This window comes from Galleria mellonella, unplaced genomic scaffold, assembly GCF_026898425.1.
Source record: "Galleria mellonella isolate WM207_F2 unplaced genomic scaffold, CSIRO_AGI_GalMel_v1 utg213, whole genome shotgun sequence".
NCBI lineage: Eukaryota > Metazoa > Arthropoda > Insecta > Lepidoptera > Pyralidae > Galleria > Galleria mellonella.
This window is the reverse complement of record NW_026442039.1, coordinates 1,651,346-1,678,042: the sequence shown is the minus strand read 5'-3', so window position 1 is coordinate 1,678,042 and position 26,697 is coordinate 1,651,346. Positions and strand designations below refer to the sequence as shown.

The 26,697-nt window shown below is 30.2% G+C and overlaps 4 protein-coding genes across 4 annotated transcripts; 3 read left to right on the top strand and 1 right to left on the bottom strand.

Annotated features, from left to right (window-relative positions):
• The first annotated feature begins 403 nt into the window (after positions 1-403).
• On the top strand, positions 404-9,801 carry LOC113511881 (uncharacterized). Its single transcript, XM_031913524.2, has 4 exons — positions 404-574; positions 1,657-1,743; positions 7,911-8,007; positions 8,550-9,801. The coding sequence occupies exons 1-4, from the start codon at positions 551-553 to the stop codon at positions 9,539-9,541; spliced, it is 1,200 nt and encodes a 399-aa protein (XP_031769384.2). The 5' UTR covers positions 404-550; the 3' UTR covers positions 9,542-9,801.
• A 5,525-nt stretch (positions 9,802-15,326) lies between these two features.
• On the top strand, positions 15,327-19,494 carry LOC113511585 (cuticle protein 19-like). The gene is made up of 5 exons (XM_026895227.3): positions 15,327-15,439; positions 16,299-16,470; positions 16,900-16,973; positions 17,924-18,090; positions 18,920-19,494. Exons 1-5 carry the CDS (start codon positions 15,428-15,430, stop codon positions 19,020-19,022), a joined length of 528 nt encoding a protein of 175 aa, XP_026751028.1. The 5' UTR covers positions 15,327-15,427; the 3' UTR covers positions 19,023-19,494.
• A 625-nt stretch (positions 19,495-20,119) lies between these two features.
• On the top strand, positions 20,120-23,450 carry LOC113511880 (cuticle protein 8-like). Its single transcript, XM_026895605.3, has 4 exons — positions 20,120-20,158; positions 20,333-20,614; positions 21,333-21,499; positions 23,317-23,450. Exons 1-4 carry the CDS (start codon positions 20,147-20,149, stop codon positions 23,378-23,380), a joined length of 525 nt encoding a protein of 174 aa, XP_026751406.1. The 5' UTR covers positions 20,120-20,146; the 3' UTR covers positions 23,381-23,450.
• Positions 23,451-25,056: 1,606 nt separating this feature from the next.
• Positions 25,057-26,678, bottom strand: LOC116413588 (putative mediator of RNA polymerase II transcription subunit 12). Its single transcript, XM_031913610.2, has 4 exons — positions 26,579-26,678; positions 26,017-26,502; positions 25,458-25,624; positions 25,057-25,265 (listed from the first exon to the last, which is right to left on the bottom strand). Exons 1-4 carry the CDS (start codon positions 26,636-26,638, stop codon positions 25,193-25,195), a joined length of 786 nt encoding a protein of 261 aa, XP_031769470.2. The 5' UTR covers positions 26,639-26,678; the 3' UTR covers positions 25,057-25,192.
• Between the last annotated feature and the right edge of the window lie 19 nt (positions 26,679-26,697).

Genomic DNA, 26,697 nt, shown 5'->3' with positions numbered 1-26,697 from the left:
ACTCTACCAAGAATCTAACCTAGAAATTCATTTACGCGAAGCAACTTGCTTACCATTGTATCACGATGTGGTTGTAAAAAAGCAGGCGTATAATAAAGATATAAAACGCACTATGGTTTACGGTCATAATTTATGAGCACTTACATTGTCATTAGAAGGAAAAGGCATAGTTTCCTATCTTCCTCATATATAGATACATATTAATTGACCGGTTGCTTCATTCTTTCAAAGATCTTCCGTATTTTCTCCTACCGTACAATAGAAAAGATAATCTCCTTAATTTACAACGAAACGGTCAGTGGATCTTTGTTGAGCGATTGTCACTAACGATGTGTGAAAGAGAGAATGTACGGACAATACATAGGTGCTATTGTGTGTGTTTATAAATAGCTAAGTGGTGGCAACATGGCACGTCTTCTTCACCTAGACCTTGGAAATGGATACGTCTCTATTATTACATGAAATTTAAATATATTCATTGAGTTCAAAGTTTGGTGTTGGTGATAATTCATATGGTGGATTTGGAGAAGTACCCAGTTTTGAGAACACGATGGTGAAAGCATTTGCTTTATTTGTAAGTAAATTTACTATACCCATATTACATTTAAGAAGTGATATTTATTTTTACTGAATATTAAAATTGAGTCAATACTATAAGCATTCCTTATTGTGAAGAGCACTATAGGGGATGGTGGCTTAAATTTAAATAGAAAGAAATGTTTAGAATAATCATAAAAAATAGCTAGTTTAGTGACAATGTTTAGTTGTTATATATACATTGAATTTATATGCAAATAATTTGCTTAAAAAAAAAAACAAAAATTCAAAATTTTGTATTGAGCATTTAAGGTAAATTTTAAATTCCAAATTCAATAAAATATTTTCATCCAATTAATGACGTAATTAAAGGAATAATATAATTGTTATGGTATCGATGTATTCATTTATTTGATTTCAAAATAAAATATCTATAACCTTAAAGACTAATAATTGTCATCAGTAAATACGGTGCAAGTAATAACATCCCTCATGTTCCTCCATAGGTTGATTGTAAGAAATCCCTCTAATGGGTACCTCCGCCATTGTATATTAAATATTTTTAATGTGCCCAAGGTAAATTATGTCAATTCTCTGCCCATAAGAATTAATAACATAAATTGATGTCAATACTGTTCCATTAAAACTAAGTACAAGAAGGAATGCCCTGTGTTATAGATTTCTACATAATTATTTTCAATAATATAATTAGAAAGATATCCTAAAACTAGTCAATAATGCATAATGTGTTTTTTGATAATAATTTAGTAATAATAGTTTTTTGAAGATAATTTTTGTTTACCAATATTAATTACATAATAACATATCGTATCAATACCTAATCATCATCATCATCATCATATCAGTAGTTGACTGTCCTCGGTTGAAAATAGATACTTCCTATATGGGGAGTTTTGCCAATAGTTGCCATGTTTGATGGACGGGTTAGCAACCGCAATTAGGTTTTGGTGACAATTCAAAAAGGACGTTGCTGCCCCTTCTTCGACTACTAAGTTCCTTTAATCACTTCTTACAACAGCTACGGGAATGAAAGGGATATCAATTATTGAATAATATTGGATAATTAATAATTTAAAATAATTAAGTACTATATTCTAGGTTCTCTTGGCAAATCTGATGGTGTTGAATTGTCAAGAGGAAGTCATACAATTAGAACAAGAAATAAAACATGATTCTTCTAATACTGTGAGTATGCACAACTTTATATAATATTTATAGTCCCTTCCCTATGCTTCATTTTTTCTATTAATTTTTAAGTGTAGTAAAAACAGTTATATCTATATTTGATAATCAATAGTCATCATATTACTTTATGACTATTTATTTGTTTATGTTTGTTTCTACTACCATTAATATGTGTGCGATTACCAACACTCGAAAATGTTCTAGGTACTATTATTATTTCCAGAAGTTCTGCAACCTTCTATATTAGCCAACAATCTCCGACTGCCATTTCGTTCACGCACATTTTGTGACACGTGTTTCACTTCTAAACAAGGCATCTTGAGGTAAATTATTAGGTCGCTGCTCGGAGCCTAAAAAGCCTAAATCTAAACTTGTTTAGAGATGGAACACGTGTTGCAAATTGTGTGTAGAAAAAATGGTAGTCAGAGATTAATGACTAATATGGAATGTTATATAACTTCTGGAAATAGTGGTAGTCAATCTTCAAGTGCTGGCAGTTGCACACATACTAACGGTAGCAGAACTAAACAAAATAATTCTGATCAAATAACTAGTGATATGGACTTCCGTAAAATAACACCTAGTTCCGTAAAATATTACTTTATGCTGGCATCATTACCATAGCACACCGTGTGATGATTTAACCGAAACTTCATTTACAAAAATCTATTAAATTACTTTATCTACACGTGTCGGTAAAAACGCATTCATACAATACACGAAGAACACTACATAACGAGATTTTATCAAGCACTATCCTAGAAGATTTTTGACAAAAAATAGAAAGAAAGAAAATAAAACGAATATTTTATGCGAATTTCACTATTCAATAGACACGCAATGTGTCACAAATACGTCATTACGCAGTGGCGACACGATAATAATTACCCAGATCAGTGAATGCTTAATTTTCAATAATTACTTGCTGATTACTATATCTAATAATGACAGGTTTTCATTATGTGTAATTTAAAATTTTGCTCCACAAGAACAAATACAAAATTGGTGTGGGATCAACTTTTATGAGGAAAAAGAAATTTTTAAAGTCAGTTTAGAATTAGCGGAGATATTGTCTGTATTTATCACTAACCAAAATTTCAAAATAGCATCAAAGGCATTTACTTATATACATCTCTTGCTACATCCAATTTTTGACATATATTTCTTAAACACACCAATTCCGGAAAACATCTTCATATTGTATATCTATTTTACCAGTTATTTATCTGTAATTCTTTCCATATACTCGAATCAACAAAGTATACCTTGTTAATTTGGGTATAAAAAATATGATAAATATAGTATTTAAAATTTTGTTAACTAAATTAATAAAAAAAAAACAGCGAATTTACAAACAGGGAAATAAAATTACAAAAAGTTCGCACAACATTTAGATGCAAAAAATATATAAATAAACATATTAGCTTGATTAATAACTATTAATTTTCTAAGAATCTTTAATTACGTTAGAACAGTTCTATTGGCAGTGCTATGCAAGTTAAGCTAAATGTTGTTATTAAATTAATTTAGTTTTTTTCTCTTCCGTACATTAACCAATGTGTATATTACTTGCTAAATATTAACATTCACGTATTCCTAATATTTATTAACCTAACAGTAATTTATATAAATATAGATAAAAAATTATTATATTCAATTTAAATTATCCGTTTCTTAAAAAAAAAATAAACACATCCCTTTAATTTTTTTAATCGAAATCTTGATTTTTATTATATCGTCATAGTCGTAGAATACTGACGAATCTTTATATGTAATATTTGTCAGATCCGTCAGTATTCTACGACTATGACGATATGTGCCTAGAATATAACCTACCCGTGTTCCAAATTTTATTCATATCCGTTCAGCAGTTTTTGCGTGAAAAAGTAAGAGACATCTAACAATTTATTTATTCATCCATCCATCCTTCTTTACAAACTTTCGCATTATAATATTAATATAAAACTAATGCATTTCAAGGCCTCTTTTGATGAGATATTATTTATGTAATTTATGTTTATTATAAAGATGATATAATAAAGTAGTAAAAAGCATGATATAATATGCTGATTTTGAATCATTTTAAATTATTACAAACGTTTCCTGTTTATATTTGCAATATGACATAGTGACATGTGACATGTAAATAAGATGAATTTTAAAACGTCTAATTAGCAATATTTTATATATTGTGTAAAGAAACCTACATTAATTATGTAGATTTAGAACTCGTTAAAATGACTATACTAAGAGGTGTTTACCTCCAGCATAATTATTTCGATTACATGTAAAAAAATTGTGTCTCATAAATAACCATTGATTTATATCTACCAATAAATAAAAGAGACAGTTTAACATAAAATAAAAAGACAGTTATTTTTAAATACAAAACTTTATAATAAATGACATATTTTTTACGCAATGCTATATAATTTTACATATGATATTTTCATGTATGTTTATAATTAACAATAATATAAATAATCCAATCGTTATGTCGGTGAACGGTCTTATCCCAACCAGTCTGGAACAACATCTCAGACGGTTGGGATTCCGAGGCGGCTCACTCCCGGGAAAGATGCAGAAAGCGGTGCTCTTAGATTCTGCTCGCATTGTACGCCGGTTTCTCTCCCTGGGGCCCTGAACCCTGGCCGACTGTGCTTCTGCCGGGGGTTAGTTTGCCATCTCCTCTCCTTAAGAGGGGAGATGTGAATTTTGTAAAAAATTAAAAAATATAAATAAATAAATGGAAGTATTATATTACTTATTATTAATAATATTAATAAGTGCCACACTCACACCAATCGTCTGATACCCAAGCAAAAATAATCTGAGTTATGAGAAACTAAACAACGACATAATCTAGAATACTCAGACCCAAGCCAATTCAGAAAAGTTGGTTCCCTAAATTGTCCTAACAGAGAATCGAACCCGAGACCTCATTTAAGCAAACTAACAATAAAAATAGAATTACATATCAAGATACCGACTTAATTCTGCTCCGACTTGAATTGCATCCAAGATTTTCGTTTCATATGTATGTTTAAAGATATCTCATCTTTTACTGTTGTAATAATGTTACTTGGTTTGTTTACTAAACACATATGTTTTAATGGTTTAACTAGTTGTCATTTATTAATTGAACGTACATAATATTTGGCATAGGAAACAACGAATATAAATTATTTCTTATTTCCAACAATATTAATTTTGAAACATGTGAAGTCGCGAGCATAGCTAGGGTACTCGTAAGATATCTACTTAATGAAATAAAAACACTATTGAAAATAGTAGATAGAAATATTCAGTATTCTCTGCTTACTTTTTAATGAATCGCTGTTCTGATCCCCTAGACAAGTGGTAAACGAATCCATTGATGGAATTATCATCGCTGGCTAGTACATAAGATAGAATGTACGGACTTTAAACTTTGAATGTCTCATTGCATCTCGTGGACTTGCTTGCGATTAGGAATCCTTCAAAGGATTCATTTGTCACTTATTTAGGGGGTCTGTATAAAACTAAATGATTTTTTTATGATAATTACATTCATCCCTACATATCTCCATATTGAGAATAGTTTTGAATATTGTGCGAGAATTGAACGCACAACTGAATAATAAAACGTTGTGAACGGTAAACCTCTACAACATCAAGGTAGGCGCAGTAATGGCGTAATTAAAAAATAATTAGTTTTCAATTGATCAAAACTATATTTGCATAATGTAAGACTTTCGCAACCAACATATTATTGTTGAAAGTGGTCACTTTAATGTCGCAATGTTCTATATAGTGGGCGAGCGTTACCCGTTTATCTATGGCAACTGGACTTGTTTTGAAGTAATCATGCTCTAGATTTAAATAAGCGTATTTTTTTTTTATTAATATAAGTTTAGTGTCAGCCTAGCTGCTCTAAGTTCTTTACCTAACGTAGGTAACTAAGTACTTGAAAAAAATTTCATCTTTACTTGCAAGAACCGTGATACATACCCAAGGCAATAACAAATATATTTTTAAAGAAAGTCTATGTTGACATATTATGATAAGTATATTAGGTAATTCACAATTTGTTTACATTCCTTCAAACAATATTTTAATCTAATATGATAATGCAGTGACTTACTATTTTAACTTCAATCATAATCACGTCAAAGGCCTTTTAACTGACTTTAAAAAAGGTTCAATTTGTTTTGCTTATTACCTCAGAAATTCGTCATTTAGAAAGCAACTTAATTATATATATTATTTATTACACTTTTAAATTACACAGATAATACATTTATAAATATTTTAAGTAACGGTGGACTTATCTCTGATAGAAATTTTATCTAGCCAACCCAATATAGTAAAAAAGAATATCGTTAGCGAGCAGCTAAAATGCACGAGTGCTGCTTTTTATGTGAAATATAAAAAACTTTTAGATTAATTTCATAATTGGTTCAATAATTTAGTTTCTAAATCAAAATAACTAATTTTATCAAAAATGAAGTTGATGTTAAAATTATTTGTTTCATGACGAAACTTACCTCTCGAAATCAAAGGTACAGAAATACTGAAAGCAATCAGATTTAATTTCAATATCATAAAATAGTAAGTTGGAAATTAAATCGATTTTATTTCTCTAATAAGCCTACATCGGCCTACCCCTAGACATAGACCTCCTTTTTGTCTCACCACTTGTATCGATCCTGTGCTAACATCAATCACTGCTTCCCGCTATCTGCACTATGTCTTTCGACCATTATAAATAATGACATCTTTTTTTATTAACATAATTATTTCAATGACATATTACTGTATTTATATACAATATTATTGTCATTTGTATTCAAATTCGTAATATCTATGAACTTTTTCTACTACTCTACATAATACAAAAAAATATTTTTTGTCTATTTATGTACAACAAGTCAAAAATTAATAGCGATACAAACTAAATAAATATAGTACAATTTTATTTTTTAATTCACGCTTGTATGTCACAAGAGCAAAATCCAAGTACTTGACCCTAAGTAATTTCTAAAAAAAAACTGTTTATTAATATATTTTAATATATATCGCATTTATAACAATACAAAAAAAAAAAACAAACACACACACATTTTATGTATGTGTGTGTGTACACACATACATAAAATGTCTTACTATATCATCCGTGCAGATTTATAAATTACAACAACAACAGTTAGTCATCGCTGAAAGTGAAGGTAACGAATGAAAGCGAGTGTCTTTAGCGTCTTTGACATTGAATTAATGCGGTGCGATGCGCTCGCGCACGTGGCTCGCTCATCTTGAACTTGACAATACAGTTGCAAAATGTAAATAAATAAACATTATAATTTATGATTTATATACATTACATTATATATGATATTACGTTGATGTCATCTTACTAATATTATAAATGTTAAAGTTTAAATACGTTTAGATATCTAAATGTTTTTACTGACGATTGAGTAATAGCTGAACAGATTGCAATAAAATTTGGTCCGTAGGTGGACGAAAGCTTACATTAACATGTATACAGGATTCTTTTTGTATTGATAAGTGAGAACAAATCCATTAATTTAGCTAATATTTCATTATAAAGTATCACAACCTATTAAATTAAAGCCTGTTATATACCAAAACTTTTTTTAATAGAAAGATTCCTATCTTCAGTACGAATCACTAAATGTACAAGAACGACATGTACATTACTTGTTTATTTCTTTTATGTAATATATATCCCAATTTTGAGACTAATTAATGATTTTGGTGTATTGTAATGTTTTTAATAATACATTATTTTACATAATAATACCATTACATTTCATTAACTTATATAGATCCATTAATTTTAAAATATGTACATGCAATAACCGGTTACGTTCGATAATGATGAATATATACACGTTATTTAATTGATGAACACTTATTCACACATTCACTTTATAAAACTCTAATTACTCACATTCCAGTGTTATGGAAACGATTAATAGCTATTTTGTATTCAGAATATTAAATTCATATGCAGACATGCGATGGATTGTCATTACGTGTAATATACCGAATAAATTCACGCAAACTATCGCTTCGAACGCTGCATAAAGTGGTTCATATTATAGTAGTGTAATTATGAGCATGAATAATTGAAGTTAATTCACTCATATATATGGTTTTTACAGGAAAATCCAAGCTACTCATTTAGTTACGGCGTATCCGATTCGCGAACTGGAGACATAAAAGCAGTATGGGAGACCAAGGAAGGTGACACTGTGAAAGGTAATATTGTATAATTAAAGATTATGTCTCACAAAAAACCGACCTCAATTGTGACAATACCATTTATTATTTTGATTTAAAAACTAGACTACTGAATCAACTTTGATAAAAAATTTATAGGTCCAATCTGTAAGTATATTCTTTCAAATCAAAAAATAATTTTCCAAATTAGTTTAGACTTATGAGGTGGCAAACATAAAAATACAACTGAATTCAATTCGGAAAAAAAAACAAGAGGTTCTCAGAACTTCCTTCTTTTTGAAGTCGGTTAAAAATAAAAATCAAATGATAGTTAATTTTTTGCAATGTTGGATTTTAACTGGAATTAATTACAATAAATGATTTCTCATTCGACTGAATCTTCAGCGTATCGAAACGTTTTAACTAATCATTAGTGAAAAAAGGAAAAATGCAGTATTTAAAAAGATGTGCCTTATCTTTTACAAAGATTTTTGATACAATTTGACTGTTATTTATTAAAAAGAAATAGTAAATATACTAAGATAAAATAAAATATGTAAATAACTCAATTTTTTTCACAGGTCACTACAGTGTGGTAGAACCAGACGGTTCAATGAGAACTGTAGAATATTCAGCTGGTCCAAATAGTGGATTTCAAGCAGTAGTTAATAACCCAGGCGTACCACAAGCAAAGAGTAGTCAAAGTTTTATTGAGGAAAAAGCTTTAAAAGATTACGATCACGATTTCGATTTCTCAGAAGATGCAGACGAAGAAGATATTTACGAAAGTACTCATAGGAAACGAGGACCTTATCCTGTAAATAGATTTAGAGAAGTTCCTACGAAGAAAAGACCAAACTATATTCCTGATCAAGAACCTAGTGATTACACACATAGTTATTCCATTAAACATCCTTTTGATGAATCTACTTCAGCCAGTGAATCTCACTTTGGTTATAGCACTGACGCAAATTGCAAGACGAAAAAGAAAAACAAATACAACATGTACACCAGTGTCGCAGATTTAGAATTAACCAAACAAAAATATCCACCTTTCTCAGATTCATTTAAGGATGATTTCGGAAAACCAGATTCTATTTATGATTTTGAAAAATATTCTCCCTCTTATAAACTAGGACTTAAAGGTCCTAAATTTGATGACGATAAAATATCTCTATCATCTATGAAACACAATTATCCAACGTTACCAGAATTAAATTCCCAAGATAGTTATTACCCCGTAGAACCTCCTACTCGGCCTAAAAAGAAACATAAGCCTTACAAAAGCCCTGAATATTTTAGTGATAATCTTGATGATTATGTTTTGGTACCAAAAAAGAAACTTAAAAATCCAACAAAATTGAGCGAGCCAAATGAATTTTTGCCTGATATAGACGATGAATTTGCTCCTTCTCATTATTATCGTGATGATGACCGTGATAAATTCCGCCCGTCTCGTTTAAAAGTACGACCAGAACCATTCGCTGATCAGAGTGCTCCCAAGGAAATTATTCGTAAAATTGTAAAGAAGAAAAAACCCGTAGTTAATATTTTAGAAATGTTTGACATATAAATAAATTATAATACCGTGCATACAAATTAGTGTATTTTTCAAATCTTGGCTTGGCCAGAATTCTTAAATCAAATCGAAAATATTATATTAAGTATATTTTGACATAATCATAGAATGACAGAATCGTGTACATAATATATTTGTATACATATTTATGTAAAATTTTTCAAACCAAAGCAATGTTATTTTTTTTCTTAAATTAATGTAGATATAAGTAATTTAAGTAAATAATAATGAAATTAATAAACACTGTTAATAAATATGTTATCTTATTTATATTCTTATTACAGGATAAATTAAAAATAGGTAAGTAAGTAGAATATAAATTTAATGTGGTATGAAGTTTTTACTTTCCTTATTAAGTACAGACAGATTTTTTTTGTAATAAATATATGCAAAGATTTCTAGAGAGTACCCATAATATGATAAAAATATTTTTATAATTCACATAATTATACACGACCATGAAAACAAAACAATTCAGAAATTTACAAGGTGACTAATTGTTATATGGACGGCAGTTAGCGGACTATTGACAAATATGTAGTGTTATGACGCCGTAAGAATATTGCGAAACAATATTACAATAATAGTGAAAGTGTTAAGGCCCAGAAACTGGTGCAAGTGGGAGTGTCTGCGTATTACCACACAAGGACGTTTGAGCCATTTTTAGGTCTTATCGAATTGTTATTTAATTTTGGGAGATTTTTATAATTTTCTACATAGTTAATAAGCGAGATAAGTTACAAAAATGAAAGTGACAATGTCACGAAATAAATAATTCTAATTTAAAAAAATATCTGATAATTTCACAATTTTTTTTTCTAACTTGTTTTAATGAATCATGGACAGTTGTCCTTAAAACCATTTCCATAGCTATGTAGTCAGACGAAACTTAAGCCCAACAAAAATCTATAGATTCTGCCAAGATGAGACATAAACGCCACAAAACCTTAGGCTTCACAGTCTATTCTATAATGTCTATCATTGTAATCCTGTCTATAAATGACAATTACTATTAAATGGACTAACAGTATTCTGCTGTTTTAAGTAATATCATAGGTTTTCATATAATTGAAATTATTTATAAAATTATATAAAAATCCTCTACTGACCATATATTAATGCTGTGGACGCCCTACCGAAATATTTATAAGTTAGTAAAATTTGGGAACTAGATGATCACATTCGAAATAAAAAAAAATTAATCTGCAGTGTACCCACTAGGTTAATAAAAAATACTGCTTGGAAAATTAGTAAAAAAACCCTACACTGTAGCTTTTGGCCCATATAGTAGTATAATAGTATAATATAAGTCTGTTAAATATAACATCACTCTTCTTACAGAGACAGATCTTTGCCCAGTAATAATTGTATTACTGGGCATAGATCTGTCTCTATAAGTAATATATAATAATGTTTACTAAATTTCCAAGAACAAGGACATACAATCTCAAAAACTTACTTAAAAAACACAAAAATCTATACCTTCAATACTTGTCTATTATTCCAAATACAATTACTAATAAACGATCTATTATCCCCAAAAATCGTGTATGATATGTCCCTAAGTAATCTATCACTAAGAATGGTAACATGTTTAATTCATCAGAATGCATAGCAAGAACATTCACCAGTGGGTGCGGCCATGACACGGTCATATTGTCGCAACGGTAAAACGACACGCACTGTGCAAGCTCGATGCTAAACGACCAGATAGTTCCAGAAAGTGTAAAAAGCGACCACAAAAACAATTGATAAAATAATGTGAGTCTTTGTTTAGAGTAGAAAAATAAATTGGCACTCCTACGATATGCGTGTCAATGAACTGTTCACAGATGCATAACAGAAACAACTACGCGGTTGTAGTTATTTGTAACCAATTTCAAAATTACGCAAGATATATTATCCCAGTATCCGACATAAAATGAAGAAAATAATTAAAATGTGTTTTTTTCTTAAAAACAATTACTCTTTAATTTTCATAAATGATAACATTTTATTATCCTCCTTTTCTGATTATTTTGTTTCATTATTTTAAAACAAATTCAAATATTAATCTATTAATGGACTTCATTACATTACGCAACTATAATTAATTAAATTCAGTTTATGTACCAATTTTTTATTAATAAAATAAGTAAGAGGTAATAATAAAATTCACATAATACTCTTAAGTTCTCCGTTGCTCATAATTATAGGTTTCTAATTCAGGTGGAATGTTAATGAATAGCTCGTTAAACATTCTTACTAAATTCAATGGATCAAATAGTTCATCACACATTGTTTATATGATTACAACCCACAGTTTTGATTTATGGGGTCAATTGCAACATATAGATTCATAGATACAATTATTTCTCTAACACAGTGGTAATAAGTACATTACGCGCGCACGATTTTGGGTTTCGTTTAAAGTCTTCCCTCCATCTATCATCTATCACCTAAAATGTTTGTTTGTTTATTACTTCTTAGTGCTTTAGCGGCTTAACCAATCATTATAAGATTCGGTATACACGAACTATATGGGTTAAAGAAGAACACAGGTTACTTTTTAATTCGGTCAGTGAAAATATCCTGGTCACAGGTTATCTATCTACTGCTAAACATCAGCCTCCCCCATAGACTACCATAAGGAATGGTCCTGAGCCACCTGCATTCACTGACTCCCTACAATGTATTTGAGGTCGTCACTCCATCTAGTAGTGAGTCGTCCTTCACTCAATGTGTTTGTCTTTACAGAGTCGCCACTAAAAAATCTTTCTTCACCATCAGTACGAACTATATAACTTCGAGCTATGTAACCAACTCGTTTCCACTTCAGCTTGCTTATCCTTCGGGCTATATCGTTTATTTTGGTTCTTTTACAGATATAGTCATTTCGAATTTTGTCACGCAAAGAAACTTTGAACATAGCCCTCTCCATAGCTCGTTATACATATAATATGAGTTATCTGTACTAAAAAATGTTATTAACATTAATTAACATTAACCTTATCAATTATTAGTTATTGGTTACAAAATGTTGCAATATTTGCATTCGATATGTTTTATGACATCTAGAACATAAGATCTTATTTCCGATCTTACGATATTAATAATTAAAGTGATTAATTTACATATCTATTAAACCTGTTTTACCTTATAGAGACTACAGTTTGTATATAAATGAAGTTCAATGACCATTACCACTGAATTGATGAATCATAAAATAATTCCCCAGTAGTTGTTTGACGTCATGTTTGACGTTACAACGCCCTCTAGTTCCAATATTTTTATACCACTAAGGTGGCAAACAAGCATACGGCCGACCTGATGGTAAGTTTATATATATAGTACGGTTATATATTATATATCGAAAATACTCAACCATAGATACATTTCTGTACATGTATTTTATTATATTCTGTATATATATATATATATATATATAGCATCCTTTTATTTGAGTTTCAGATAAAATTGATACGCCTATTTATATCTAAAATAGCAAAAGGCTTATAATTTCGGAAAACTGTGATTATTAATTGTATTTACATTGTCGCCATTTAAAGCAAACTTTATAGAAATAATAGATTGTTTGACCTAATAAATTAAAAGAGATTGGACAATGCCATATTATGTTGATACATTTTTTATTTCACTACATAATGAATGTATGTGCTACGATTATTGATTTGATAATAATATAAGGTACCAAATGCGTTACAGCATCTGCGAGTAAATACAGCTATACATGTGACTTCGATCGAGGAAAAAAATTGCAAAAATAACAAATATATCTTACCACGATAATTGATTTGATAATAGTATAAGGTACCAAATGATTTATGGATATCTACGAGTAAGTACAGCTATGCATGTAACTTTGATTAAAGAAAAAATTGCCAGAATAAAAAATATATCTTAGCACGTTTATTGATTTGATAATAGTATAAGGTACCAAATGATTTATAGATATTTACGTGTAAGTACAGCTATGAATGTGACTTCGATTGAGGAAAAAAAATTCCAGAAAAAAAATATCTTACCACGATTATTGATTTGATAATAGTATAAAGTACCAAATAAGTTAAAGATACCTACGAGTAAGTACAGCTATGTATGTGATTTCGTTTGCAGTTAAAAATTGCCAGAATAAATAACTTTCTTACCAAATTTTACGACAATTACGTGACCTATTAATATGCCAAGAGATTAAAATATAAAATTCTCTAAATCGCTTATTTTATTTATTTATTACTATTTATTTCAAAATACCTTTATTTCTTTATACTTTATTGTACACACTAATAATACATAAAAATATATTAGTGAAAAGCAAATATACAAAAGCGATTTTAACTTTACAAGAGTTCTCTTCCAGCAAATCCAAGGTGGAAAGAAGCATCAATGTCAGCGGGTAGATTTTCTTTAAATACATAAACCCATTCTAATTTATTGAAATAATATAATTATATACAATTTTTCATAATTTTTTACCTAATTAATAAATTTAAATACTATTCAACTGGTTTTAAAATTTCTATCATCTGTGGAAAACTATATTATCAGCTAATAAACTGTACCTAAATTATTTTTTAAATTTCTGTCTACCTGACCTGATCGTTAATAATTAATATAGTCAATATATTTTATTTGCTAATTATGTTTTTTCTTATTAATTATCAGGAAATTTAAGGTTAAGCTAATGTTTTTGTCGATACATGTCTGTGCAAGGCCCTATTAGGTACTATTCCTGTAGTATAATCGAACATACATTAGCCTAATATGGACATGCCTTGTACAAGTTTTGTATATAAACAAATAGATTTGCTTATAACAGATTAATTAAGTAAGTAAGTAAAGCCTATATTAACAAATACGGAGTGGTACTTACATATTTTACAAAAGACACGACACAGGTTACTCTAATTTGTAAATTAGAGTAACCTGTATCTTGTAAGCGAGTTTCTTCCATTATACAAGAACTAGTACTATGTATAGATAGATTACGACTTCATATAATTTTTTAAAATTATTAATACACCTTTTTTATATGTAATAATGGAATGGTAACCCCGCCTACGATTTCTGTATACACTGGCGAGACACCAGTGAGTGATGATAGATGAAGATGAAGCAGGTCAGACAGCCAATCGTAACGAATTCAACAAGAATTAGCCACGATAGTGTCCAGGAGGAATCACGTCTAGGTCGACCTGATAGGGTATATTGTTAGCAATGGAGCTGTCAAACCTCATTACTAACAATCCTTTTCCTCCCATATTAGATAATATATCAGCCGTTAATTGTTCACTGCTGAACATAGGCCTCTCTCATATGTGGAGTTTTTTCAATAGCTACCATGCTTGGCAGGCGGGTTGGCAATACAGTTAGACTTTGATGATATTTTAAGAGGGACTCTATTGCCCATCTCTCGACCATTTAATTATATGCTAAATATTGAAATAAATAAAAACTATTTGTACAACATATTTTACTGGCAGCAATTTATTATATTGTGCTCTTTCTCTAACGTTATTTATTAACTTAAAAATACATTTAAAGTTAAGCAAGTTTAAGTTTTTATTTTTCAGCTTCTGCTGAAAAACTTATATCAATATTATAAAGTTTAAACTTTTCATTAAAAATAAATATTCCTTATACATAAATATTTCATGATGAAGGCTATATCCAAGTTATTCTAGCGATCTAGTTTATTCACGGGCTACGCCTAATAGATATATGTATAAATTTCCTGCGCATACGACGGCGGCCGGGACTCTATGCCTGTACCTATAGGGCATAATAACGTCGTATAAAAGCGCCAGATATTTAACGATTCGACAGACAAGTCCCAGTATTAGTAGTGAATACTGTGTTAAGCCTAGACACAATAGGAAAATGTTTGCCAAGGTAAAATAATATCTATGTGATGGAAATGTGAATTAAAGTGTCATCTTGTGATTTCGAATATATAAACGGGGAAAAATTACATGTGTACTATATTTTTATATATTTTTATTATATAATTTAATATAAATTATATAATATAAATATATAAAAATTTAATTTAATATAAATTCATCACTTTATAAATTTACGTGCTCTGTTAGATAAATAGTTTTTTTTTTTTATTAAATAATTCATTGGAACATTCTAATACTAATAATTATTGTAAATGTAAAGCTTTGAAAATATGTTTAGTTGTTTGTTACTCAACCATGCTTATATGGCTGAATGATAAATTTTTCATACAACTTAAAATGAAGAGCAGACAAGATGTCACTAACAGTGTAATAGGTATTACAAACTATGCTATAACGCTCTTGCTACTCCTCATGTATTATAATTTTAAAGAATTAAGATTACAATATTTGGACTATCATTTAATACTCTCTATATAAAAGTATATAAAAAGTTGCGTATTATTATTGTTAGTTAAATATTTATTATTTTCGCAAAGCATTCAGCGTGAGTATGCTTATCAGATATCTGGTACCGCTACAATACTGATACTATTACAAGCTCTGCTTAGTTTGGAACTAAATGGCGCTGTGTGATATGCCCAATGGTATTGATTTGACTATACTTTATTGTACGTAATAATAATGCATACAGAAATATGACGCTGGAAAACAAATATACAAAGGCGAACTTAACTTTTCTTTTCTCTTCTTCTAAAGTTCTCTTCCAGTAAATGCAAAATGTAAACGAGCAACAATGTATATTGGTTATATATTATATATTTACTTATATATTATTTCGTTTTTAGGTAATTCTTGCGTGCACATTGATAAGTATAGCGTGTGGTGGTCTTATTAGCCCGCATGGCGCTATCTCATCGCAGAGTATCGTTTTGGGTCCCTCCGCTTACGGGGCGCCTGCTTACGCCGCACCATATGCTGCATCTGCATACGCTGCGCCCGCGTTAGGGCTGGGATTAGGTAAATAAATTATTACGTTTATGTATTATATATTTTAAACCACTGATTACGTTTCAAAGAGTTTGCACTCACTGCAGTAATTTATAGTTAGTATAAATTTATATTGTCGTTGTATGTTTACAAATCAAATATTAATAAATAATATAATTATTTATAACAATATAAACCGGATTCAAGATGGATAAACTGATAGATATTCTTTGTTATTCCTTCCAAAAGACTACAGTAATAAACTTAGCAAAAGTAAAAATTATATAAAAATATTATAAACTTTTTACACAACAACGCAATAGAATATTCCATAATATAGCAGAAAAACTTTAATTATATTGACTACGTCCTAAAAATATCAACTTCATAATATCAATTACACCTACAATAATATTATATTAATTACTTATACATTTTCAAAATAAAGAATATGTACAGGTCGCAGCGCATTACTGGCGCACGCGCCCGTTCTGAGAGCACCCATTGCACACGCCGCCCCTGTTGAAGTTTATGTAAGTATTATTTATCATTTATCCATTAAAGATATTTCTCACAAATACAGATGCAATTTCTATAATTCAGTGTGTTATTTATCTACACTATCTACATCTACACTAATATTATAAAGAGGAAAGATTTGTATTTTTATGTGTATGTTTGTAATGAATAAACTCAAAAACTACTTTGCCGATTTAAAAAATTCTTTCATCAGTAGAAAGCTACATTCACCTTAAGTAATATAGGCTATATTTATTGCTAAAAAAGATTAGGGATCCTTACTAAAACTCAAGGTGTAAAAAATACTATAAAATATCTTTCGTCGTGTGCGTTGCGGAAACTATTGGTGATAGAACAAAAGTATGTTCTACAATATTGAAGAGAATATCAATAGCTATAAAAAAACTTTACGATACTGTATGTCCAACTATTATCGTTATGTCACAATAACCACTTTTTAAAATATTGTAAAAATATCCACCCGTGCGAAGCTGGGACGGGCCGCTAGTCGCATATAATTTCCTTATTATGTACATATTATAATAAAATTATAAGTTTAAAAATTGCTAAGGAGACTAGAAATATACAATATAATTCAAATTAAATACGTTACAAGGATAAAACAGCTAAAGAAATTTCTAAAGAATTTGCTAAAGAAGTATTAGTCAATGAATTACAGAATACGTTAAACAAGTAGAGAGTTAATGTTTTTCAGAATTGATCGATTGCTTCATATGTTAATTAATTACATAGTTGTATTTTTTATGTATCTTGGATTGGAATAGCAAACATGCTGATAGTCCATTTGATAAAAAGTAACAGATCAGGTAACAAAATCCCATAAATTATTATCATAAAAATAATCAGATGATTTTACAAATCACTTAAACTGCTAAATTGTATTTAAAATCGAACTAAGAGTCTAATATTACAAAACGATAACGCTATTGTTTTTATGTTACAGTCGTATCCTCGCTACACATTCAACTACGGTGTGACAGATGGCCATACTGGTGACCAGAAGAGTCAGTGGGAGTCCCGTGACGGTGACGTTGTAAAAGGACAATACTCGCTGGTCGAACCTGATGGCACCGTCCGCACAGTCGACTATTCCGCTGATGATCACAATGGGTAAATTTTATAAAACAATATATAATAGATTTAAATATATGTATAACCAGTCTAAGTCTCTATATTACTAGAGTTAATGTTTTTTGTACTATTAACTACGAAATAAAATTAAGAAGTATATTTTTATAATATCAGTGACAGCACATGGGTTTGAGCATAATAAATTTGAGACTACAAACAGTGTTGGGAATGAAGTTAATCCGAGGTGCAATTATTGCTAATTGATTATGCCTTACCAATAAAGCAAATAACAAAATTGACACTAACGCGTAATCTATTTCATGATATCTATGAGATTGTTCATCCATTACATTTTTGTTAGAATTACGAACCATCATTTCACTTCTAAACAAGAGTGTTTAGAAACCTTTCTCATTTTAAAGAGAATATCAGCCTATTATTACAACGATTGGGTCGGTCGCGCGTGATATCCCTGGTTTTACAGGCATCTGTAGTCTATGAATCATATGGGCTGTTTTATGCTTGTTTACTACCACAGCAAAAGAATATGGTCAAGTGACTGAGAATAGAGCTTTATTTCGTTACTCTTCTTAAACAATTATATTATCATGTGTTTTCTGAAATAAAAAGAAACTGTTTCATTAATATACTGTAATCTTTTTATCATGACAGAGGGATAAAATAGACGGTTGCCAATCTGTCTGCTAAGTGTGGTGACTATTGACAAACCCCTTCAATAAGGGAAGGCCTAGGTTCAGCAATGGGCAGTTTACAGCTGATATAATCACGATAGTGATGGAGATAGAATAACAAGAAACACATTTCTAGCACAACAAATAAATTACAACTAAGTCTCGTAAAATTTCAGATTCAATGCTGTAGTAAACAGACAAGGTCCAGCGGGTCATCCAGCTATCGCTGCTCCAGTAGTTGCCGCACCAGCCATTGGCCATGGACATATTTTAGGCTAACTACATACCTAATGAAAAATTCTAACACAATACGACGAAACCTATTTATTAAAATAAATAATATAAGTTAGGACAGAATATGACAACGAGTGATAGCAATTATTGTAATCAAGTCGGGCCTTTGTATGTTGCACCTTTGTGAAGATAAGAAAAACCGATAGTTCTATGAAATGATTTATTAGAGAAATAAAAATAGATATTTAGTACATTTCATAAAATAATTTCAACGTCTTCTAAATTAATTCACTTATAATTTTAAATACATATATTACTTGTAGCATCTTCATTGTATCGTAACTATTGTATTGTGTTTTTTTTCTAAATGTAAATATTTTCGTAACTGAACTTTGATACGTATTTTATGAAAAGTATTATAAAGAATGTAGCAACGTTGAATTGTTGGATCGTTTCAGTTTGTGACTGATTGTGTAAATAATAAAATGGCTTTTCATTTAATAAATTATTTTATTTTTATACACATTGTTATAGTAATAAATATTAATTACAATGTATACTTATACTTTGTTGTAGTTAAAACGGTTCATATTGTTGCTGAAAGTAGTTGTAGTATTAGTATGTACTCATATACTAAAAATAGAAATTTGACATGAAGTAGTACAGATATGTACATGAAATAACTTCATGAAGGAATTATATTACACCTCCGTATCTAACTAGGAAAGACATTAGCTAATTATGTGACAGCAACCTTACAAGTTGATAGCTTATATTTCAAGTGTCATATATACACACTAGCGATCAGACCCGGCTTCGCACGGTAGGTAGTATATATATATATATATATATATATATATATATATATATATATATATATATATATATATATATATATATCTATATATATATATATATATGTGTGTGTGTACAGAAAGTAACTAGTTACAATTTTACTAGAGGTATTGATTCATAATTGAGTGGAATGATTTATAATTTCTGAATGGTGTTCAGTTGACAAAATACAAAACCCGTTTGTCACCCCGTAGTAACCATGTAACTTACTTACCAAACAAGTACCGTAGTTCTGGTTTTAAGTATAAAAACTGCAATGATTTAAATTATAATATCATTCATTCAAAATTCATTAGAACAAACACAATATAAAAATGTTTAACAAAGTAGGTACTTGTAAAATATTAATAAAATATTAATTATTTTAATAAAAATAAAATCAAGTTTTTCATAATTAGACTTTTTTTTTCAATTTGTATATTAGTATTTGTTAAACTATAAGTATCAATATAAATAATAAATATATTTTTAATGTATACTATTTTCTTTCGTTTAAACAGGTTACAATCTTCATTGTTGCCATAGCTGCAGTGTCCGCTCAAGAGCAACACAGCCACTCTTACTCATCAAAGTCTGTAGTCCATCATGAAATCACCCACCCTCAGACTCATCACAAAAGTCAAAGCTCCCATACTCCTGTCGCCGTTCACCACGCAGCACCCATTGCAGTTCACCACGCAGCCCCCGCAGCGGTCCACCACGTTGCTCCAGTCCAAGTTCATCAAGCTCCTGTAGCTGTGCATCACGCTCCCGTCCACAAAGAAGAACACCATGACTATTATGTGAGTTTCCAAAACGATAAGTTCGTTATAATTATTCACGTGGTTTAACCATATTGTTATTTATTACGGCATTTGGTGATATTATATAAATTTGAAATATAAGTAACAAAAAACACTATTATTCTCCTTTCTTTGACAGTGAAGGACAAGGAAATTTAAAAATTAAATGTGTTTACTATCATCATATCAGCCTTTAACTGTCCACTGCTGAACATAAGCCTTCTTCTTGGAGACTTTTGCCAGTAGCTGCCACGCTTGGCAGGCAAATTGACAGTTAGGCATTTAGGCTTTGGAGATGTTTTAAGAGGGACTTTTTTACCCATCACTCGCTCTCCCTTAGCCGCCTCCTACGACACCTACGAGAAAGGAAGGGACAGCCGGTTATATGCCGAGACCACACGGCAGTATTTACCATATTTCTTTAATATTACATGTTACGTTATTTGTAGGAATATATGAGAAAATAATAGTAGAAATATAAAGAATGAAATGACCAAAATAGCGAAGAAACGCCATCAAAACTCATTAATATTAATATATTTAATATTTCTTCAAAATTTTTTTTATTTTAATTATAAACTTGATCATCATCATCATCATCTTCATACCGTTATCCCAATATAAACATAATGATAATTTAAAAAATATTGTTATATGCCTATGTTTAGTGGTTTGTAAATGAGACTGAAATATTTCTTGCTATGTTGTTTCTATCCAGGCATACCCAAAATACGTATTTGAATACAAAGTAGAGGACCCTCATACCGGTGACAACAAGTACCAGCATGAGTCGAGAGATGGTGATGTCGTCAAAGGTGTCTACAGTCTACATGACGCTGATGGATCAATCCGCACCGTCGAATACAATTCCGACAAGCACACAGGGTAATAATTCATTGTAATAAAATAATACTAATATCTCATTTCGGGAGAAGAAGGTGGGGAACTAGCAATTAATCGAGTTAACTTTTATGCGAACCTGCCTGGAAACCATCTTGGTTGCCTCCTGGTAAATTCATCACGATAGTCCAAATGATGCGACTCCATTCTCAACTATCCTTTTCATTCAATTAAAAATCATCTGATTCCTTAAACTTTAATATTTGATATTTCTATGATTAATAGTAGGTAAACTTAAAAAAGTTAGGTTTTTTTAATGGATGAAAATGGAATGTTAACCCCGCCTGCGCTACCAGTATACGCTGGCAGAGCACCAATGAGAATAGGTGAGGATGAAAGCAGATCAGTTAACCCATCGTGAAGAATTCCACGAAAATTAATCACGATGGTTTCCAGGGAAACCGCAAGGAGGTCAACTGGATAGGTGCATTGCTAGCAATGGGGCTGTTACACACCATTACTAACAATTTCCCCCCTCCCCCCCCCCATTCACAAAGATTAAATTAAAACATAAGAACTAATCAAAGTACTTATTCCTATTGGCAAACTTTCAAATATTTTTTTGCATTTATTAATAATATTAACGTGATGAAATACTAAATCTGATACTATTAATCATATTTTTATAATGAATGTAATTCATAATATTTACTAAATATTATAATTTATTCCGAAAAGAAGATATCCGCAAAAGAACCAACGTAATCGACATAGCCCGAAGGATAAGTAAGCTGAAGTGGCAATGGGCTGGTCACATAGCTTAAAGAACCGATAACTGATGGACAAGAAAGTTTCTTGAGTAACGATCCCGTACAGATAAACGCAGTATAGGACGACCTCCCACTAGATGGAGTGATGACCTGAAACGCATTGCAGGGAGTCAGTGAATGCAGGTGGCTCAGGACTGTTCTTTATGGCAGTTTAAGGGGGAGGCTTATGTCCAGCAGTGGACGAATAATAGCTGAAATGATGATATTGATGATAATGATTATAACTAATTGAATAACAATTTAGCAAGTTATTATAAAACATCACTAAATTTTATATCGATATAAACACTCGACTGTTATTTACTATGATCTTGCCCAGAATATTCAGAACTAAGAAAAAAATTTGTCCAAATCTTAATGGAATTCAAATTGAGTTGCAAATATATGTCCGGGTTAATAAATACGGTCCTAATTTTTGCAAAGCGACGTCCCACAGAGCTAGTTTACGGTAATCATAAACATTTTGTTACATCACACCTAATCATTATTCCTAAGCCAGATTCACTAGAGAAGATTTCTCTCACGTTTAGTTTCAAGTTAGATCGAAGATAGCCGTGCTAATACGGTTATAGAATTATTTATTATATCTACTATAAATAAAATAGTGAATAATAGATAAATTCTAATTCCTGTGTACAGAATATGAGTGGTGTTTTCAACAATTGAAGAAATTTAATCATAATTATATTCATTTATGTAAATTAACTAATTGGTCACTTTACATTGTTATCTAAATATGATTATAAACTCATGCTTTATTTCAGTATATTATACGAAAAACAAAATGTAGTGTTCATTCTAAAGTGTTTTTCCAAAATTCTGTAATTTTATAAATATGATTTTAAAAGTTATAGTTATTTTAAACATTAATCCACTGATATTAAAAAGAGTAAAAAATTATAGGCATATAAAAAATATTTTATACTAACTTTTGATAGGTAATTGATATCAGATTATGTATTTATCCATAAGTGTAGAAACTAGTTGTTTTCTGATACTCATGTTTCTTAATGTTAATGATCGTATTTTCAGGTTCAATGCCTTCGTGAAACATTCGGAGCCGACTAAACATGTTCAGCCAGTCCATCATCATTGAACGTTTTTCTTCTATACACCGAATATTATGTGTTACTGTCGTTTTAATTAAATAAATTGTTATGTTTTTATATCTTTTTTAAATTGAATCCGTGTTTGTAAATTATGCTTTCTTTGTTTTACTAATATTTGTATTGTTCTTCCTGGAGCAACTGCTTTACTTATTTATTAGATGTCTATTTTAAATGAATATAATAAGTTTTTTGTTAGAAAGTTAGTAAGACTCAAGAGATAAATGCCAAATATTACAAACTCATACTGAAATGCTTTTTGCAGTAGATCTCCTTTATGGTTTTGTTATGTTGTTTATACTAATATTTCTATCTTACAACTATATCTAACAAATGAATGTGGTTAATATATATTTTGTCAATTTCCACTCTACGAGTATACTAGCTGATCCTGTCAGAATTTTTTTTCTCAACTATCAAACTATTACGGCTCATAAAAAAATTAAATTTACTTGTATCAAATGATGCTCTTACCAGCAAACTGCGAATATTTTGTTTTAGCTTTTATCCACAACTGACCGGTGACAAGGATATATTTATTGGCCAGGTTAAAAAATAGCCTATGACCTTATCTATCTTACATAATATGTGACGTTATCACGTAAATTTTATGACAATTAGTTGAGCTGCTAAGCCACTAATATGTAACAAATAAAAAAAAATTAAATCACTTTCATATTTTTAATATTAATTATTATTATTAAATATTATAAAGAAGAAAGATTTGATTGTTTGTTAGTAATGGCTAAGCTCAAACACATTATAGTATTTTTTTAATAGAGATTTTAACTGAAACCAAAAATTTATCTATTAAAGGTAATGTAGAATACTAATTTAACTAATCCCATGCGAAGCCGGGGCGGAACATTAGTATTAAAAATTAGGAGGAAGGATTTTTATAGTTAGATAAAAAATAAGCAATTTTGCTCGCAACGTGTATCTATAGATTACGTTTGCGTGACAGCTCATCCACCGCAAAAACGACAATATATCATATTGCAATACACTTTCTCAAGTGCAACAACATTTGTGAAAGTAATATTGCAATTTCCAAAATTTCAATAGTATTCAATATAACAACCTAGATTATATCTGAGTGTGGCTGAGATCTAGGTCGTTAATATCCGTATTCGTTTTCTGATATAATACATTGCGAAACACTTACGGTCGCGACAGTAATGTCATATTCGTAATTTGAATTAAATCAGGGTTTTTTTAACAGGCCTATTTGCTTTGTAAATTTTGTAGTATCTTTTGCAATAATGTATACATAAATATTACAAAACTTACTACAAAATTATATTAATATTAAACATATATTTATAACTCGACACTATAATATTCCAATAGGTTTTGTAGCGAGCAATATTAAAACTTGTTCCGGCATATACGCTATGAGTTAAAGTCAGACTTTCTTCGATTTTTTTTTCCAATTGTAAATATAACAACAATGTGGTTATTATATTTTAAAATATTAGCTAAATTTACATTACCATATTATGCGCTACCTTCACAACAAGGAGTACATAGGCTTGAATGAACTTCGAGAAAATCATTCAATTGAATGTAACCTTTGTTAAGTGCATTATATTATATTATAATAATATTAATCAATTTATTAAAAGTCTACTCTGTGTCAATATTAAATTAGTAAATAATACAGTCGTTTAAATAATTAAATAAATTTTATTTACACATCTAGTAACGATAAAAATTAATATCATCTTAAATAACAGTAAAGTCCTATTATTAAGGCAAAGTCTCGTGTGAGTATAAATTAATATACAAAAATATCACAATTATTACTGGTGTTGACTACTTTGTTCTATGTGCACATGTTGACCAGGGGCAGTATGTTTGACAACCGCGTTAAATCTGGAAAAATTAAAAAATACATATATTTTTCGTCCAATGTCTATAAACAAAATAATGAACAATTTTTAATGAGATGAATTTCCACAAAATAATACTCATTTCTATTGAGAAACGTGTAAACTGTACTACTCATAGTTTATATAGATGATAGATATCCAGTTTATTTCACATGTTTTATCAAAAAGTTCTCACCCATTGTGTTTGTCTGAAGTGTACTCCACGATTCTAATGGAACCGTCCGCTTCATGGAAGGAATATACACCCTTCACGACATCACCATCACGAACCTCATGCTGGAACTTATTATCTCCCGTATGAGGGTCTTCAACTTTGTACTCGTACTGGTATTTAGGATGCGCCTGCAATCAATATTTACAGATTTGACCAACTTATTGATGTGAACAACTTATCAAACAAAGACTTGAAAAACGAAGTTTAAATAACTTAATTTCCTATTGCTATAATTAATAATTCAGCATGCTATAGAGTATGTTCTAAATATTCATTCGAATATATTTAAACTACTAATATGTTTAAAATTAGACACGTAATGCAAACATTACTAGTCTTACAGTATATATCTCCTAAAATAGGTATTAAAATGCAAAAACACTGACATATTATGCATTCTTATATCGCGATTAAATTGGATTAAGACGTTATGTGAATAAATGAATGGAAAGTTGTAATAAATTTGGACTCGGATGTTCTTACAAATTAGTGATTCATCATGCATAGGAAATAAACTCACGTAATAGTCTATGGGCTCATCATGAGAGTGGGACTTAGGATGGTAGATGGGAACGGGATGCAACTGAGCTTCCTGATGAGTCTTGGCATATGCTTGTGCTGCTGACTGAACTTCAACTCTATGTTCTGGGACTTGAACTGTTTGAGTTTGGTGTACGGGCACAAAGCGAATGGCTTGAACACTGTGCTGAGGTACCGCATGCGGCTGCAACGGAGCATACTCATAGGTTGGTGCAGCTTGTTCTGTGTTCTCCTGGGATTCTTGTTGTTCAACGGGTTGGTGCACTATACTTTGTGATGAGTATGCATGTTCTTGGCTATCAGGCGTAGCTTGGTATTGAACTTCCTTGAACGGAGCAGGTTCCTGTTGTTTCACCTGGACATACTGATGTTGGTAGCCTTGAGGCTGATGTTCATGCTGTACTTTTAACTGATAAACATGCTCCTGACACAGCGAAACTTCCACAGCCACAGCAAGAATAAGAATCTGTAAAAGCAAGATTATTAATTACATTTATTTTTCTTGGTTTAAGTGAAAATTTGCATACTTAGAACGGACGTACTCTAGCTAACATTTCGATCTTTCTCCTTTGACTTCCGCAGTGTAACTGATGAATTAGCATAGGTTATTACGCCAATATATAGTGGAGACGTTACGAGAGAGTATTGAATCGATTTGTTA

Bases quoted from the DNA above. Each gene is read 5' to 3' on its own strand.
- LOC113511585 (XM_026895227.3), top strand. The intron at 16,471-16,899 runs GTAAATAAATTA...GAATATGTACAG, and splicing joins CGCGTTAGGGCTGGGATTAG to GTCGCAGCGCATTACTGGCG. The intron at 16,974-17,923 runs GTAAGTATTATT...TTTATGTTACAG, and splicing joins CCGCCCCTGTTGAAGTTTAT to TCGTATCCTCGCTACACATT.
- LOC113511880 (XM_026895605.3), top strand. The intron at 20,615-21,332 runs GTGAGTTTCCAA...GTTTCTATCCAG, and splicing joins AAGAACACCATGACTATTAT to GCATACCCAAAATACGTATT. The intron at 21,500-23,316 runs GTAATAATTCAT...TCGTATTTTCAG, and splicing joins AATTCCGACAAGCACACAGG to GTTCAATGCCTTCGTGAAAC.
- LOC113511881 (XM_031913524.2), top strand. From the start codon at position 551: ATGGTGAAAGCATTTGCTTTATTT. The intron at 575-1,656 runs GTAAGTAAATTT...ACTATATTCTAG, and splicing joins TGAAAGCATTTGCTTTATTT to GTTCTCTTGGCAAATCTGAT. The intron at 8,008-8,549 runs GTAATATTGTAT...TTTTTTTCACAG, and splicing joins GGAAGGTGACACTGTGAAAG to GTCACTACAGTGTGGTAGAA.
- LOC116413588 (XM_031913610.2), bottom strand. From the start codon at position 26,638: ATGCTAATTCATCAGTTACACTGCGGAAGTCAAAGGAGAAAGATCGAA. The intron at 26,503-26,578 runs GTACGTCCGTTC...TTGCTTTTACAG, and splicing joins AGATCGAAATGTTAGCTAGA to ATTCTTATTCTTGCTGTGGC. The intron at 25,266-25,457 runs GTGAGAACTTTT...TAATTTTTCCAG, and splicing joins ACTTCAGACAAACACAATGG to ATTTAACGCGGTTGTCAAAC.